Genomic DNA, 16,041 nt, shown 5'->3' with positions numbered 1-16,041 from the left:
GTTTGGGGTTTTGATAGGTTATGTTAGGTTAAGTTTAGGGTATCTTCAAACACATGATAGCCAGCACTTTACAGTATATATCAACAAAGAAAGACCTCACTTAGTTGTATTGAAAGTCTCATTAGTAAGGAAGCATTTATGAATTTTCTGAGTCAATCCATATAGTAACTGTTTGGGGTTTTGATAGGTTATGTTAGGTTAAGTTTAGGGTATCTTCAAACACATGATAGCCAGCACTTTACAGTATAAATCAACAAAGAATTCCCTCACTTAGTTGTATAGAAAGTCTCATTAGTAAGGAAGCATATATGAATTTTCTGAGTCAATCCATATAGTAACTGTTTGGGGTTTTGATAGGTTATGTTAGGTTAAGTTTAGGGTATCTTCAAACACATGATAGCCAGCACTTTACAGTATATATCAACAAAGAATTCCCTCACTTAGTTGTATTCAAAGTCTCATTAGTAAGGAAGCATATATGAATTTTCTGAGTCAATCCATATAGTAACTGTTTGGGGTTTTGATACGTTATGTTAGGTTAAGTTTAGGGTATCTTCAAACAGATGATAGCCAGCACTTTACAGTATATATCAACAAAGAATTCCCTCACTTAGTTGTATAGAAAGTCTCATTACTAAGGAAACATATATGAATTTTCTGAGTCAAGACCTATAGTAACTGTTTGGGGTTTTGATAGGTTATGTTAGGTTAAGTTTAGGTATCTTCAAACACATGATAGCCAGCACTTTACAGTATCAATCAACAAGAATGACCTCACTTAGTTGTATTGAAAGTCTCATTAGTAAGGAAGCATATATGAATTTTCTGAGTCAAGACCTATAGTAACTGTTTGTGGTTTTGATAGGTTATGTTAGGTTAAGTTTAGGGTATCTTCAAACACATGATAGCCAGCACTTTACAGTATGAATCAACAAAGAATGACCTCACTTAGTTGTATTGAAAGTCTCATTAGTAAGGAAGCATATATGAATTTTCTGAGACAAGACCTATAGTAACTGTTTGGGGTTTTGATAGGTTATGTTAGGTTAAGTTTAGGGTATCTTCAAACACATGATAGCCAGCACTTTACAGTATAAATCAACAATGAATGACCTCACATAGTTGTATAGAAAGTCTCATTAGTAAGGAAGCATATATGAATTTTCTGAGTCAAGACCTATAGTAACTGTTTGGGGTTTTGATAGGTTATGTTAGGTTAAGTTTAGGGTGTCTTCAAACACATGATAGCCAGCATTTTACAGTATATATCAACAAAGAATGACCTCACTTAGTTCTATAGAAAGTCTCACTAGTAAGGAAGCATATATGAATTTTCTGAATCAATCCATATAGTAACTGTTTGGGGTTTTGATAGGTTATGTTAGGTTAAGTTTAGGGTGTCTTCAAACACATGATAGCCAGCATTTTACAGTATATATCAACAAAGAATGACCTCACTTAGTTCTATAGAAAGTCTCACTAGTAAGGAAGCATATATGAATTTTCTGAATCAATCCATATAGTAACTGTTTGGGGTTTTGATAGGTTATGTTAGGTTAAGTTTAGGGTATCTTCAAACACATGACAGCCAGCACTTTACAGTATAAATCATCAAAGAATGACCTCACTTATTTGTATAGAAAGTCTCATTAGTAAGGAAGCATATATGAATTTTCTGAGTTAATCCATATATAGTAACTGTTTGGGGTTTTGATAGGTTATGTTAGGTTAAGTTTAGGGTATCTTCAAACACATGATAGCCAGCACTTTACAGTATAAATCAACAAAGAATGACCTCACTTAGTTGTATAGAAAGTCTCATTAGTAAGGAAGCATATATGAATTTTCTGAGACAAGACCTATAGTAACTGTTAGTGGTTTTGATAGGTTATGTTAGGTTAAGTTTAGGGTATCTTCAAACACATGATAGCCAGCACTTTACAGTATAAATCAACAAAGAATGACCTCACTTAGTTGTATAGAAAGTCTCATTAGTAAGGAAGCATATATGAATTTTCTGAGTCAAGACCTATAGTAACTGTTTGTGGTTTTGATAGGTTATGTTAGGTTAAGTTTAGGGTATCTTCAAACTTATGATAGCCAGCACTTTACAGTATAAATCAACAAAGAATGACCTCACTTAGTTGTATAGAAAGTCTTGTTAGTAAGGAAGCATATATGAATTTTCTGAGTCAAGACCTATAGTAACTGTTTGGGGTTTTGATAGGTTATGTTAGGTTAAGTTTAGGGTATCTTCAAACACATGATAGCCAGCACTTTACAGTATAAATCAACAAAGAATGACCTCACTTAGTTGTATAGAGAGTCTTGTTAGTAAGGAAGCATATATGAATTTTTTGAGTCAATCCATATATAGTAACTTTTGGGTTTTGATAGGTTATGTTAGGTTAAGTTTAGGGTATCTTCAAACACATGATAGCCAGCACTTTACAGTATAAATCAATAAAGAATGACCTCACTTAGTTGTATTGAAAGTCTCATTAGTAAGGAAGCATATATGAATTTTCTAAGTCAATCCCTTAAGTAACTGTTTGGGGGTTTTGATAGGTTATGTTAGGTTAAGTTTAGGGTATCTTCAAACACATGATAGCCAGCACTTTACAGTATGAATCAACAAAGAATGACCTCACTTAGTTGTATTGAAAGTCTCATTAGTAAGGAAGCATATATGAATTTTCTGAGTCAATCCATATAGTAACTGTTTCGGGTTTTGATAGGTTATGTTAGGTTAAGTTTAGGGTATCTTCAAACACATGATAGCCAGCACTTTACAGTATAAATCAACAAAGAATGACCTCACTTAGTTGTATTGAAAGTCTCATTAGTAAGGAAGCATATATGAATTTTCTGAGTCAATCCATATAGTAACTGTTTGGGGTTTTGATAGGTTATGTTAGGTTAAGTTTAGGGTATCTTCAAACAGATGATAGCCAGCATTTTACAGTATATATCAACAAAGAATGACCTCACTTAGTTCTATAGAAAGTCTCATTAGTAAGGAAGCATATATGAATTTTCTGAGTCAAGACCTATAGTAACTGTGTGGGGTTTTGATAGGTTATGTTAGGTTAAGTTTAGGGTATCTTCAAACACATGATAGCCAGCACTTTACAGTATAAATCATCAAAGAATGACCTCACTTAGTTGTATAGAAAGTCTCATTAGTAAGGAAGCATATATGAATTTTCTGAGTCTATCCATATAGTAACTGTTTCGGGTTTTGATAGGTTATGTTAGGTTAAGTTTAGGGTATCTTCAAACACATGATAGCCAGCACTTTACAGTATATATCAACAAAGAATGACCTCACTTAGTTGTATTGAAAGTCTCATTAGTAAGGAAGCATATATGAATTTTCTGAGACAAGACATATAGTAACTGTTAGTGGTTTTGATAGGTTATGTTAGGTTAAGTTTAGGGTATCTTCAAACACATGATAGCCAGCACTTTACAGTATGAATCAACAAAGAATGACCTCACTTAGTTGTATAGAAAGTCTCGTTAGTAAGGTAGCATATATGAATTTTCTGAGTCAAGACCTATAGTAACTGTTTGGGGTTTTGATAGGTTATGTTAGGTTAAGTTTAGGGTATCTTCAAACACATGATAGCCAGCACTTTACAGTATGAATCAACAAAGAATGACCTCACTTAGTTGTATAGAAAGTCTCATTAGTAAGGAAGCATATATGAATTTTCTGAGTCAAGACCTATAGTAACTGTTAGTGGTTTTTGTCAGGTTTTGTTGAGTTTAGGGTATCTTCAACCTCCCTTCCTTGCCCATTCCCTTGAGGTCATTTCCAGCAATATTTATTAAGCAAGAGAGCTTGTAACATGGCCATAGCTTGCTTGTGCTTCTAAATTGTATGCCTTTCATTTTTCCTTCCTTTTTTTCTGTTTAATCTCTCTCCCTTCCTCCTCTTCCTTATCTCTCTTCCTCATCCTCCTCCTCTCCCTTCCTTCCTCCTACTCCTCCTCCTGAGAGAGCCTGGGTTCGATTCCTGGGCAGAGCGGAAAAATTTGGGCGGCTTTTCCGATACCCTACGCCCCTTGCCACCCAGCAGTGAATGGGTACCAGGTATTAATCGGGGGTTGTGTCCCGTCTCCTGGGGTCTGTTCCATTCTCCTATAATTCCTTCCCCTTCTGTCTCTCTCCGGCATATGACCACAGATATTGTGTCCCGTCTCCTGGGGTCTGTTCCCTTCTCCTATAATTCCTTCCCCTTCTGTCTCTCTCCGGCATATGACCACAGATGTTGTGTCCCGTCTCCTGGGGTCTGTTCCCTTCTCCTATAATTCCTTCCCCTTCTGTCTCTCTCCGGCATATGACCACAGGTGTTGTGTCCCGTCTCCTGGGGTCTGTTCCCTTCTCCTATAATTCCTTCCCCTTCTGTCTCTCTCCGGCATATGACCACAGATGTTGTGTCCCGTCTCCTGGGGTCTGTTCCATTCTCCTATAATTCCTTCCCCTTCTGTCTCTCTCCGGCATATGACCACAGATGTTGTGCCCCGTCTCCTGGGGTCTGTTCCCTTCTCCTATAATTCCTTCCCCTTCTGTCTCTCTCCGGCATATGACCACAGATGTTGTGTCCCGTCTCCTGGGGTCTGTTCCCTTCTCCTATAATTCCTTCCCCTTCCGTCTCTCTCCGGCATATGACCACAGATGTTGTGTCCCGTCTCCTGGGGTCTGTTCCCTTCTCCTATAATTCCTTCTCCTCCTGTCCCTCTCCGGCATATGACCACAGATGTTGTATCCCGTCTCCTGGAGTCTGTTCCCCTTTCCTATAATTCCTCCGGCATATGACCACAGGTGTTGTCTCCCTCACTATGCTGGGTCTCTCTCTCTCTCTCTCTCTCTCTCTCTCTCTCTCTCTCTCTCTCTCTCTCTCTCTCTCTCTCTGTGGTGGATAGTGGAGTGTTTCCCATGTGGTATTGGTGTGCTGGATATCCCTTCACTGGTAGCCTGGTAACATACACTCCCAGGTCTTTCTCTGCCTCTGTGGTGGATAGTGGAGTGTTTCCCATGTGGTATTGGTATGCTGGATATCCCTTCACTGGTAGCCTGGTAACATACACTCCCAGGTCTTTCTTTGCCCCTGTGGTGGATAGTGGAGTGCTTCCCATGTGGTATTGGTGTGCTGGATATCCCTTCACTGGTAGCCTGGTAACATACACTCCCAGGTCTTTCTCTGCCTCTGTGGTGGATAGTGGAGTGTTTCCCATGTGGTATTGGTGTGCTGGATATCCCTTCACTGGTAGCCTGGTAACATACACTCCCAGGTCTTTCTTTGCCCCTGTGGTGGATAGTGGAGTGCTTCCCATGTGGTATTGGTGTGCTGGATATCCCTTCACTGGTAGCCTGGTAACATACACTCCCAGGTCTTTCTCTGCCCCTGTGGTGGATAGTGGAGTGCTTCCCATGTGGTATTGGTGTGCTGGGTATCCCCTCCCAAGGTGCAAGACATTAGATTTTCCTTCATTGAATTGTAGCAGACACTTTTTGATCCATTGCTGTTGCTTGGAAATGTTGTCTTTTTAGGAAATTTGCAGTCAAGGGGTTGAGTATATATTGGTGGGCTTTGTGTTGTAGTACATTATATCTATCTATCTATATGAGAGAGAGAGAGAGAGAGAGAGAGAGAGAGAGAGAGAGAGAGAGAGAGAGAGAGAGAGAGAGAGAGAGAGAGAGAGAGAGAGAGAGAGAGAGAGAGAGAGAGAGAGATATTTGTGACTGACTCTCTCTCATGTTAAAATAATATGTCTCATACTATAACAATATAATTCTTTCCTTAGGTAACTTACTTAATTAATAATGTCTTGTGCTTTACCTGTCTATTTGAGCATGTGTGTGTGTGTGTGTGTGTGTGTAAGGCTGTCAGTTCTACTCTCTCTAAATGTATGTTTCTCTCTCTCTCTCTCTCTCTCTCTCTCTCTCTCTCTCTCTTTCCTCCTCCATTCATCAAATTTATACCCATTTCCTTCCTTCCTTTTCTCTCCTTCCTTAAATCTCTCTCTTCCATTTCATTCCATTAATAAAAATTTGTATTCACAGATTCGGAGGAAGAAGAGGAGGAAGAGATAACAAGAGGAACTCACAGATTCGGAGGAAGAAGAGGAGGAAGAGATAACAAGAGGAACTCACAGATTCGGAGGAAGAAGAGGAGGAAGAGATAACAAGAGGAACTCACAGATTCGGAGGAAGAAGAGGAGGAAGAGATAACAAGAGGAACTCACAGATTCGGAGGAAGAAGAGGAGGAAGAGATAACAAGAGGAACAGAAGAAGGAGAAGAAGAAGTAATCTCTCTCTCTCTCTCACACACACACACAACCACACATACACACACACACACAGTAAAACACACAATTTCTTCTTAATTTCAAAAACTTTATTAATATATATTTTGACAACGTTCAATCAGGTTCCACAGACTGGCTCCTCCCCGAACCCTTCTGTGGGGGCATAATTTGAGCCCCATAGAAGGCCGGGGGAAGATCTCGCCAATGGAACCTTATACACAGACATACATATATACACACAGAGGACCTCCTCTCTCACTTTCCTCCTCTTGATGTGGCAGTGTCAGGAGAAGAGATCACCTGGGAGACTGAACAAGTCCTGGAGATGTTCAAGTATATATATATATATATATATATATATATATATATATATCACCTCACCTCACCACAGCCCACAGGACCCTACAGGATGTCCTACCACAGTATGTTGACAATCCCCACAGACACATACCCCCCAGCCACATAAAAGGACCCCCCCCCCCCCTCTCTGTCTCAGGTCACAAGGTCAACAGGATGTCACCCTACAGACACATGCCCTCTTAGACAGCAACCCAACCCACACCATAGATAGCCACATGACCTCCCCTGTGTGTGTGTGTGTGTGTGTGTGTGTGTGTGTGTGTGTGTGTGCTGTTGATAAATAAAGATGGACTTGTAGTGTGTGTTATTATTATTGTTATTCCAATGGGTTTGAAGAGAGAGAGAGAGAGAGAGAGAGAGAGAGAGAGAGAGAGAGAGAGAGAGAGAGAGAGAAAGAAAGAAAGAAAGAAAGAAAAGAAGAGAGAGAGAGAGAGAGAGAGAGAGAGAGAGAGAGAGAGAGAGAGAGAGAGAGAGAGAGAGAGAGAGAGAGAGAGAAAGGAAATAAAGCAGATGTAAAAGGGAGAGAGAAAATGCTATGGATTAGAAGGAAGACGATAATACGGCTGAAGGGAGGAGATGAAAGAAGGGAGAGAGCAAAGAAAGAGGGAGGGAGAGAAAATGAATAATGGAACAAGAGAGAAAGACTGGAAAGGAAGGGAGAGGAAGGGAGGGAAGGAGTCTTGCCCATACAACAATTATCTGGACCTCTGCAGACTGGGAACTTGGGGGAGAGGGAGAGGAAGGGAGGGAAGGAGAGGGAGGGACAGGAGTCTTGCCCATACAACATTTATCCGGACCTCTGCAGACTGGGAACTTGGGGGAGAGGGAGAGGAAGGGAGGGAAGGAGAGGGAGGGAAGGAGTCTTGCCCATACAACAATTATCTGGACCTCTGCAGACTGGGAACTTGGGGGAGAGGGAGAGGAAGGGAGGGAAGGAGTCTTGCCCATACAACAATTATCTGGACCTCTGCAGACTGGGAACTTGGGGAGAGGGAGAGGAAGGGAGGGAAGGAGAGGGAGGGAAGGAGTCTTGCCCATACAACAATTATCTGGACCTCTGCAGACTGGGAACTTGGGGGAGAGGGAGAGGAAGGGAGGGAAGGAGAGGGAGGGACAGGAGTCTTGCCCATACAACAATTATCTGGACCTCCACAGACTGGGAACTTGGGGGAGAGGGAGAGGAAGGGAGGGAAGGAGAGGGAGGGACAGGAGTCTTGCCCATACAACAATTATCTGGACCTCTGCAGACTGGGAACTTGGGGGAGAGGAAGGGAGGGAAGGAGAGGGAGGGACAGGAGTCTTGCCCATACAACAATTATCTGGACCTCTGCAGACTGGGAACTTGGGGGAGAGGGAGAGGAAGGGAGGGAAGGACAGGGAGGGACAGGAGTCTTGCCCATACAACAATTATCTGGACCTCTGCAGACTGGGAACTTGGGGGAGAGGGAGAGGAAGGGAGGGAAGGAGAGGGAGGGACAGGAGTCTTGCCCATACAACAATTATCTGGACCTCTGCAGACTGGGAACTTGGGGGAGAGGGAGAGGAAGGGAGGGAAGGAGAGGGAGGGACAGGAGTCTTGCCCATACAACAATTATCTGGACCTCTAACTAACTAACTAACTAAGATAATGACAACTTAACTCTATGACAAAGAGCAGCAGCAGACAGCCAGGCACTTGATGAAAAGCATAGGACAAGTGAAGCTTCTGGGTCATGTGCTGAGGAGGAGAGTGACTGCTTGCTTGGAAGGAAGAAGAGCAAGTCAGAATGGCTGGCCTGCTGCAAGACATGGATGGCAGACACTGTGTGGCTGATGACAGGGAGGGGAAGGGACAGGAAGGGAAGGGAAGGGAAGGAAGGGACAGGAAGGGACAGGAAGGGGAAGGAAGGGAGGGGAAAGGAAGGAAGGAAGGAAGGGAAGGGAAGGGAATGGAAGGGACGGGAAGGAAGGAAGGGAAGGGAAGGGAAAGAAAAGGAAGGGAAGGGAGAGGTCCATGGTCGCCTTGCCCCCTCGCTGAAGATAAAGACGACTTGAATCAGAAAGAGAGGAAGGTCGCTTGGACTTGGGACTTCCTTCAGCTATTTCTTGGACTATGATGGCCTGTAGGGGCTGACTCTGGGGTCTTCTGAGATGGTCTTCCTTCCTTCCTTTGGTTCTTCCTTTCGTCGTTTTCCGGAGCTGTGGACAAACAGACTCATTAGCATCCTGTTGTTGTTGTTGTTATTTCCTTTTTCTTTCCTTTCCTTTCCTTCCTTCCCTTCCCTTCCTTCCTTCCCTTCCTTCCTTCCTTCCTTCCCTTCCTTTACATTTCCTTTCTTTCACTTCCCTTCCTTCTTATCCTTCCTTTCCCTTCCCTTCCTTCCTTTCCCTTCCTATTCTTTCCTCCACCCCTGACAGTCTGCCCCGAGCTGCCCTGTCCATTCCAAGTCCCCCCCGGCAGGATGGGTCTTTCACCGTAAAATTCAGACTACCGTTTCCGAGCATCCTATTTCATCCTTAACACATTTCCTAGCTGTTTTAGGCTGTGGATCATTGCCTCAGTGCACAGGGGAGTAACACACACACACACACACACACACACACACACACACACATGGATTGGAGTAAAACAGGAAATTCTATGAGAAGAAATGTATTTACCAGTGGCAAATCTTTAAAATTTGGCACCTGGGGCAGTACAGTGATTTGGTGATCATATAGTCCTCGGTAAAAGTAGCTATCAAATGTCAGGCCGTGGAACACCAGCGACCTCAAAGGTGTGTACTTTATAGGAACAGCGCAGCTAAAATCCAGGGCCAGGGAGAGCCATCACTGGGCCCTGGTACTATGAGTGTCATTGGGCCCCTACCATTTACTCTCCCATTTTTTTCCCTCCTGGTCGGGTGACTGGCCCCCTTTGAGACCGGGCCCTGGTGTAAAGATACCAGCTTCACCCCCCTCTCACGGGCGCAGCTAAAATCACACTTTGACTCAACTGGAGAAATTTTGGCGCACCAAAAACCGCGCGCCCGGGGCCTTGGCTCCCCCAATACTTGGCTGCTGGTATTTACACGTCTATTACATCACGCTGTTGGAAACCCAATGAATCAATATACTGTTTGTACAGCTTCTTAACACACACACACACACACACACACGCACACACACATGCACACACACTCATACAGATGGACACACACACACACACACACACACAGCTTCAGAAAATGCAAATAAACACACACACACAGTCAGATTGAAACACACACACACACACACACATGCATACACACTCATACAGATGGACACACACACACACACACAGCTTCAGAAAATGCAAATAAACACACACACAGTCAGATTGAAACACACACACACACACACACACACACAGCTTCAGAAAATGCAAATAAACACACACACACAGTCAGATTGAAACACACACACACACACACACACACACACACACACACACACACACACACACACACACACAGCTTCAGAAAATGCAAATAAACACACACACAGTCAGATTGAAACACACACACACACACACACACACACACACACACACACACACACACACAGCTTCAGAAAATGCAAATAAACACACACACAGTCAGATTGAAACACACACACACACACACACACACACACACACACACACACACACACACACACACAGATGAAAAGTAAGGATTAAAAATTAGGCAAAGGCAGATTACATTGGACTCAAGAGTTTCTTCGCTGGGGTAGATTGGACTGATATGAAGAGGAGGATTGATATTGAATTTAAAGACAAGACCAAATAAGAATAACAGAGACAAATATAAAAAAGAAAGAAATGAATATGTGAAAATAAGGAGAGAAGAGGAAGCTAAATTTGAAAGAAGAATAGTTTTTAGTTGTGAGGAAGAACCAAAAATGTTTTACAAATTCATAAATGGAAGGGAAGGGAAGGAAGGGAGGGAAAGGAAAGGAAAGGAAAGGAAAGGAAGGGAAGGAAGGAAGGAAGGGGAAGGTTAATGAAGGTAAGGAAAGGGAAGGGAAGGGAAAGGGAAAAGAAGGAAGGGAGAGAAAGGAAAGGAAAGAAAAGGAAGGGAAGGGAAAGGAAGGTAGGAAGGAGGGAAAGGAAAGGAAAGGAAGGGAAGGAAGGAAGGAAGGGGAAGGTTAATGAAGGTAAGGAAAGGGAAGGGAAAGAAAAGGAAGGGAAGGGAAAGGAAGGTAGGAAGGAAGGAAAGGAAAGGAAAGGAAAGAAAAGGAAGGAAGGAAGGGAAAGGAAAGGAAGGAAGGAAAGGAAGGGGAAGGTTAATGAAGGTAAGGAAAGGGAAGGGAAGGGAAAGGGAAAGGAAAGAAAAGGAAGGGAAGGGAAAGGAAGGTAGGAAGGAGGGAAAGGAAAGGAAAGAAAAGGAAGGAAGGGAAAGGAAAGGAAAGGAAGGAAGGAAGGGAAAGGAAAGGAAGGAAGGGAAGGAAAAGGGAAAGGAAAGAAAAGGAAGGGAAGGGAAAGGAAGGTAGGAAGGAGGGAAAGGAAAGGAAAGAAAAGGAAGGAAGGGAAAGGAAAGGAAAGGAAGGAAGGAAGGGAAAGGAAAGGAAGGAAGGGAAGGAAAAGGAAGTAAGAAATAAATGCAGGAGTGGAAACACTTAAAGAAAAAAGTGTATTCTACGAGAAGGACGAAGAAATTCCAGAAATATTAAAATAAAAATGTTCATAAAGTGTTTATGAAAGAGACCGACTTTGACAGGGGCTCCAAAACCATACTGAAGAGAAGCTAAATTATGTAAAGGTTGAGAAAGGGGAACTGTCGAGGCTGACAGAACCTTTAGACGGAAGGAAAGCCATAGGGATCACATTTCCGGGCAAGTCTTAAAAGTGTATAACTAATCTTTTTTATTTATTTATTTTTTTACAGCTAAGGAGACAGCTCAAGGGCACAAAGAATAAAAAAAGCCCGCTACTCACTGCTCCCGAACAGAGGTTAAAGGAGTGTCCAAAATGAGAGGTCAGTTTCGGGAGGAGAGGTGTCCTGATACCCTCCTCTTGAAAGAGTTCAAGTCGTAGGCAGGAGGAAATGCAGATGAAGGAAGATTGTTCCAGAGTTTACCAGCGTGAGGGATGAAAGAGTGAAGATGCTGGTTAACTCTTGCATAAGGGGTTTGGACAGTATAGGGATGAGCATGAGTAGAAAGTTGTGGAGTATATGTTACCAGGCTACCAGTGAAGGGATATCCAGCACACCAATACCACATGGGAAACACTCCACTATCCACCACAGAGGCAGAGAAAGACCTGGGAGTGTATGTTACCAGGCTACCAGTGAAGGGATATCCAGCACACCAATACCACATGGGAAACACTCCACTATCCACCACAGAGAAAGACCTGGGAGTGTATGTTACCAGGCTACCAGTGAAGGGATATCCAGCACACCAATACCACATGTGAAACACTCCACTATCCACCACAGAGAAAGACCTGGGAGTGTATGTTACCAGGCTACCAGTGAAGGGATATCCAGCACACCAATACCACATGGGAAACACTCCACTATCCACCACAGAGAAAGACCTGGGAGTGTATACCAGGCTACCAGTGAAGGGATATCCAGCACACCAATACCACATGGGAAACACTCCACTATCCACCACAGAGAAAGACGAGGGTGAGTGTGTTACCAGGCTACCAGTGAAGGGATATCCAGCACACCAATACCACATGGGAAACACTCCACTATCCACCACAGAGAAAGACCTGGGAGTGTATGTTACCAGGCTACCAGTGAAGGGATATCCAGCACACCAATACCACATGGGAAACACTCCACTATCCACCACAGAGAAAGACCTGGGAGTGTATGTTACCAGGCTACCAGTGAAGGATATCCAGCACACCAATACCACATGGGAAACACTCCACTATCCACCACAGAGAAAGACCTGGGAGTGTATGTTACCAGGCTACCAGTGAAGGGATATCCAGCACACCAATACCACATGGGAAACACTCCACTATCCACCACAGAGAAAGACCTGGGAGTGTATGTTACCAGGCTACCAGTGAAGGGATATCCAGCACACCAATACCACATGGGAAACACTCCACTATCCACCACAGAGAAAGACCTGGGAGTGTATGTTACCAGGCTACCAGTGAAGGGATATCCAGCACACCAATACCACATGGGAAACACTCCACTATCCACCACAGAGGCAGAGAAAGACCTGGGAGTGTATGTTACCAGGCTACCAGTGAAGGGATATCCAGCACACCAATACCACATGGGAAACACTCCACTATCCACCACAGAGGCAGAGAAAGACCTGGGAGTGTATGTTACCAGGCTACCAGTAAAGGGATATCCAGCACACCAATACCACATGGGAAACACTCCACTATCCACCACAGAGAAAGACCTGGGAGTGTATGTTACCAGGCTACCAGTGAAGGGATATCCAGCACAACAATAACACATGAGAAACACTCCACTATCCACCACAGAGGCAGAGAAAGACCTGGCAGTGTATGTTACCAGGCTACCAGTGAAGGGATATCCAGCACACCAATACCACATGGGAAACACTCCACTATCCACCACAGAGGCAGAGAAAGACCTGGGAGTGTATGTTACCAGGCTACCAGTGAAGGGATATCCAGCACACCAATACCACATGGGAAACACTCCACTATCCACCACAGAGAAAGACCTGGGAGTGTATGTTACCAGGCTACCAGTGAAGGGATATCCAGCACACCAATACCACATGGGAAACACTCCACTATCCACCACAGAGGCAGAGAAAGACCTGGGAGTGTATGTTACCAGGCTACCAGTGAAGGGATATCCAGCACACCAATACCACATGGGAAACACTCCACTATCCACCACAGAGGCAGACAAAGACCTGGGAGTGTATGTTACCAGGCTACCAGTGAAGGGATATCCAGCACACCAATACCACATGGGAAACACTCCACTATCCACCACAGAGAAAGACCTGGGAGTGTATGTTACCAAGCTACCAGTGAAGGGATATCCAGCACACCAATACCACATGGGAAACACTCCACTATCCACCACAGAGAAAGACCTGGGAGTGTATGTTACCAGGCTACCAGTGAAGGGATATCCAGCACACCAATACCACATGGGAAACACTCCACTATCCACCACAGAGAAAGACCTGGGAGTGTATGTTACCAGGCTACCAGTGAAGGGATATCCAGCACACCAATACCACATGGGAAACACTCCACTATCCACCACAGAGAAAGACCTGGGAGTGTATGTTACCAGGCTACCAGTGAAGGGATATCCAGCACACCAATACCACATGGGAAACACTCCACTATCCACCACAGAGAAAGACCTGGGAGTGTATGTTACCAGGCTACCAGTGAAGGGATATCCAGCACACCAATACCACATGGGAAACACTCCACTATCCACCACAGAGGCAGAGAAAGACCTGGGAGTGTATGTTACCAGGCTACCAGTGAAGGGATATCCAGCACACCAATACCACATGGGAAACACTCCACTATCCACCACAGAGGCAGAGAAAGACCTGGGAGTGTATGTTCCAAGGCTACCAGTGAAGGGATATCCAGCACACCAATACCACATGGGAAACACTCCACTATCCACCACAGAGGCAGAGAAAGACATGGGAGTGTATGTTACCAGGCTACCAGTGAAGGGATATCCAGCACACCAATACCACATGGGAAACACTCCACTATCCACCACAGAGGCAGAGAAAGACCTGGGAGTGTATGTTACCAGGCTACCAGTGAAGGGATATCCAGCACACCAATACCACATGGGCAACACTCCACTATCCACCACAGAGAAAGACCTGGGAGTGTATGTTACCAGGCTACCAGTGAAGGGATATCCAGCACACCAATACCACATGGGAAACACTCCACTATCCACCACAGAGGCAGAGAAAGACATTGCACCTAACACCATTTATAACTTCAGGAAACGCAAAACTAACAAAACATTATGAGTCAAAAAAGTGGTTGTCTGAAATCTCCACCTAAATTTAACTGTTTTTCTAAGTAACTACAAGTGCTACTACAAACCCAAAGCCACCACAAAAAAACTACAACTCCTCCACTACAACTCCCACTAAAGACTTTACTCCTAACACAACCTACAACTGCACAATCACTGAAAATGTAAATACTATTGATGAAAAAAATGTACTTCCGAGATATTTCCCCCAAATTTAACTGCATTTTTCTAATTAACTACAACCACTACAATAGAATACAAACCATCACAAAAAACTACAACTTCTCCACTACAACTCCCACTAAAGACATTGCTCCTAAAACCAACTATAACTCCAGGAGAAGCAAAACTATCAAATCATTATAGGCAAAAAGAGTGGTTGTCAAGAATCTCCCCTTAACTTTAATGGCATTTTTCTAAGTAACTACAACAACGACAATAAAATACAAACCACCACAAAAAACTTCAACTCCTTCACTACAAGACCCACTAAAGACTTTACTCCTAACACAATCTACATCTTCACAATCACTGAAAATGTAAACACTATTGATGAAAAAAAGTAGTTCTGAGATACTTTCCCCTAAATTCAACCGCATTTTTTCTAAGTAAGTACAAGAGCTACAACCAATCCAAAACCACCACAAAACACTACAACTCCTCCACAATAACCCCCACTAAAAACATTGCTCCTAACACCACCTACAACACCAGGAGAAGCAAAACTATCACAACATTATAGGTGAATGAAGTGGTTGTCAGGTATCTTCCCTTTACTTTAACTGTATTTTTCTAAGTAACTACAACCACTACAATAGAATGTAAACAACCACAAAAAACTACAACTCCACCACTACAACTTCCATTTAAGAGATTGCACCAAACACCAATTATAACTCCAGGAAGAGCAAAACTACAGAAACATTGTGATTAAAGATTTGGTGGTGAGATATCTTTCATTAACTTCAACTGCATTTTTCTAAGTAACTACAAGTACTACTATAAATCTGAAGCCACCACAAGACACTACAAATCCTCCACTACAAGTAACACATAAAACATTGCATCTAACCCCAATTATAACTTCAGAAAACACAAAACAAACAAATCATTATAGGTGAAAAAAGTAGTTGCCAGGTATCTTCCCATAAGTTCAACTGCATTTTTCTAAGTAACTACAACCACTACAATAGAATGCAAAGCACCACAAAAGAACTACAACTCCTCCACTACATTATTTACTTAAGACATTGCTTCTAACACCACTTATAACTTCACAATCACTGAAAATGTAAACACTAATGATGACAAAAATGTAGTTCACACTCTTTCCCTTAACTTTAAGTGGATTTTTCTAAGTAACTAC

The 16,041-nt window shown here is 43.1% G+C and overlaps 1 protein-coding gene and 3 long non-coding RNA genes across 10 annotated transcripts; 1 reads left to right on the top strand and 3 right to left on the bottom strand.

Moving 5' to 3' along the window:
- Positions 1-1,892: 1,892 nt before the first annotated feature.
- Positions 1,893-3,702, bottom strand: LOC127009050 (uncharacterized). Its single transcript, XR_007761548.1, has 3 exons — positions 3,561-3,702; positions 2,200-3,050; positions 1,893-2,029 (listed from the first exon to the last, which is right to left on the bottom strand). It is a non-coding gene; the product is annotated as an uncharacterized LOC127009050 (long non-coding RNA).
- LOC127009049 (uncharacterized) lies at positions 1,932-4,690 on the top strand. 2 transcript variants are annotated; one of them, XR_007761547.1, is made up of 4 exons: positions 1,932-2,067; positions 2,238-2,918; positions 3,599-4,355; positions 4,602-4,690. It is a non-coding gene; the product is annotated as an uncharacterized LOC127009049 (long non-coding RNA). The 2 variants fall into 2 exon arrangements; XR_007761546.1 differs by having other exon boundaries at positions 4,438-4,677.
- Positions 4,691-7,096: 2,406 nt separating this feature from the next.
- On the bottom strand, positions 7,097-8,562 carry LOC127009048 (uncharacterized). Of its 6 annotated transcripts, XR_007761545.1 has the most exons (4): positions 8,096-8,561; positions 7,734-7,917; positions 7,567-7,643; positions 7,097-7,475 (listed from the first exon to the last, which is right to left on the bottom strand). It is a non-coding gene; the product is annotated as an uncharacterized LOC127009048 (long non-coding RNA). The 6 variants fall into 6 exon arrangements; XR_007761544.1 differs by lacking the exon at positions 7,567-7,643 and having other exon boundaries at positions 7,644-7,917; positions 8,004-8,562; XR_007761540.1 differs by lacking the exon at positions 7,567-7,643 and having other exon boundaries at positions 7,644-7,917; positions 8,096-8,560.
- A 2,421-nt stretch (positions 8,563-10,983) lies between these two features.
- Positions 10,984-13,158, bottom strand: LOC127009047 (uncharacterized). Its single transcript, XM_050881733.1, has 5 exons — positions 13,069-13,158; positions 12,592-12,975; positions 12,407-12,499; positions 12,131-12,223; positions 10,984-12,037 (listed from the first exon to the last, which is right to left on the bottom strand). Exons 1-5 carry the CDS (start codon positions 13,125-13,127, stop codon positions 11,659-11,661), a joined length of 1,008 nt encoding a protein of 335 aa, XP_050737690.1. The 5' UTR covers positions 13,128-13,158; the 3' UTR covers positions 10,984-11,658.
- Between the last annotated feature and the right edge of the window lie 2,883 nt (positions 13,159-16,041).

This window comes from Eriocheir sinensis, chromosome 39 (assembly GCF_024679095.1).
Source record: "Eriocheir sinensis breed Jianghai 21 chromosome 39, ASM2467909v1, whole genome shotgun sequence".
Taxonomy (NCBI): Eukaryota; Metazoa; Arthropoda; class Malacostraca; order Decapoda; family Varunidae; genus Eriocheir; species Eriocheir sinensis.
The sequence above is the reverse complement of the archived record's forward strand: the minus strand, read 5'-3'. Positions and strand labels throughout refer to the sequence as shown.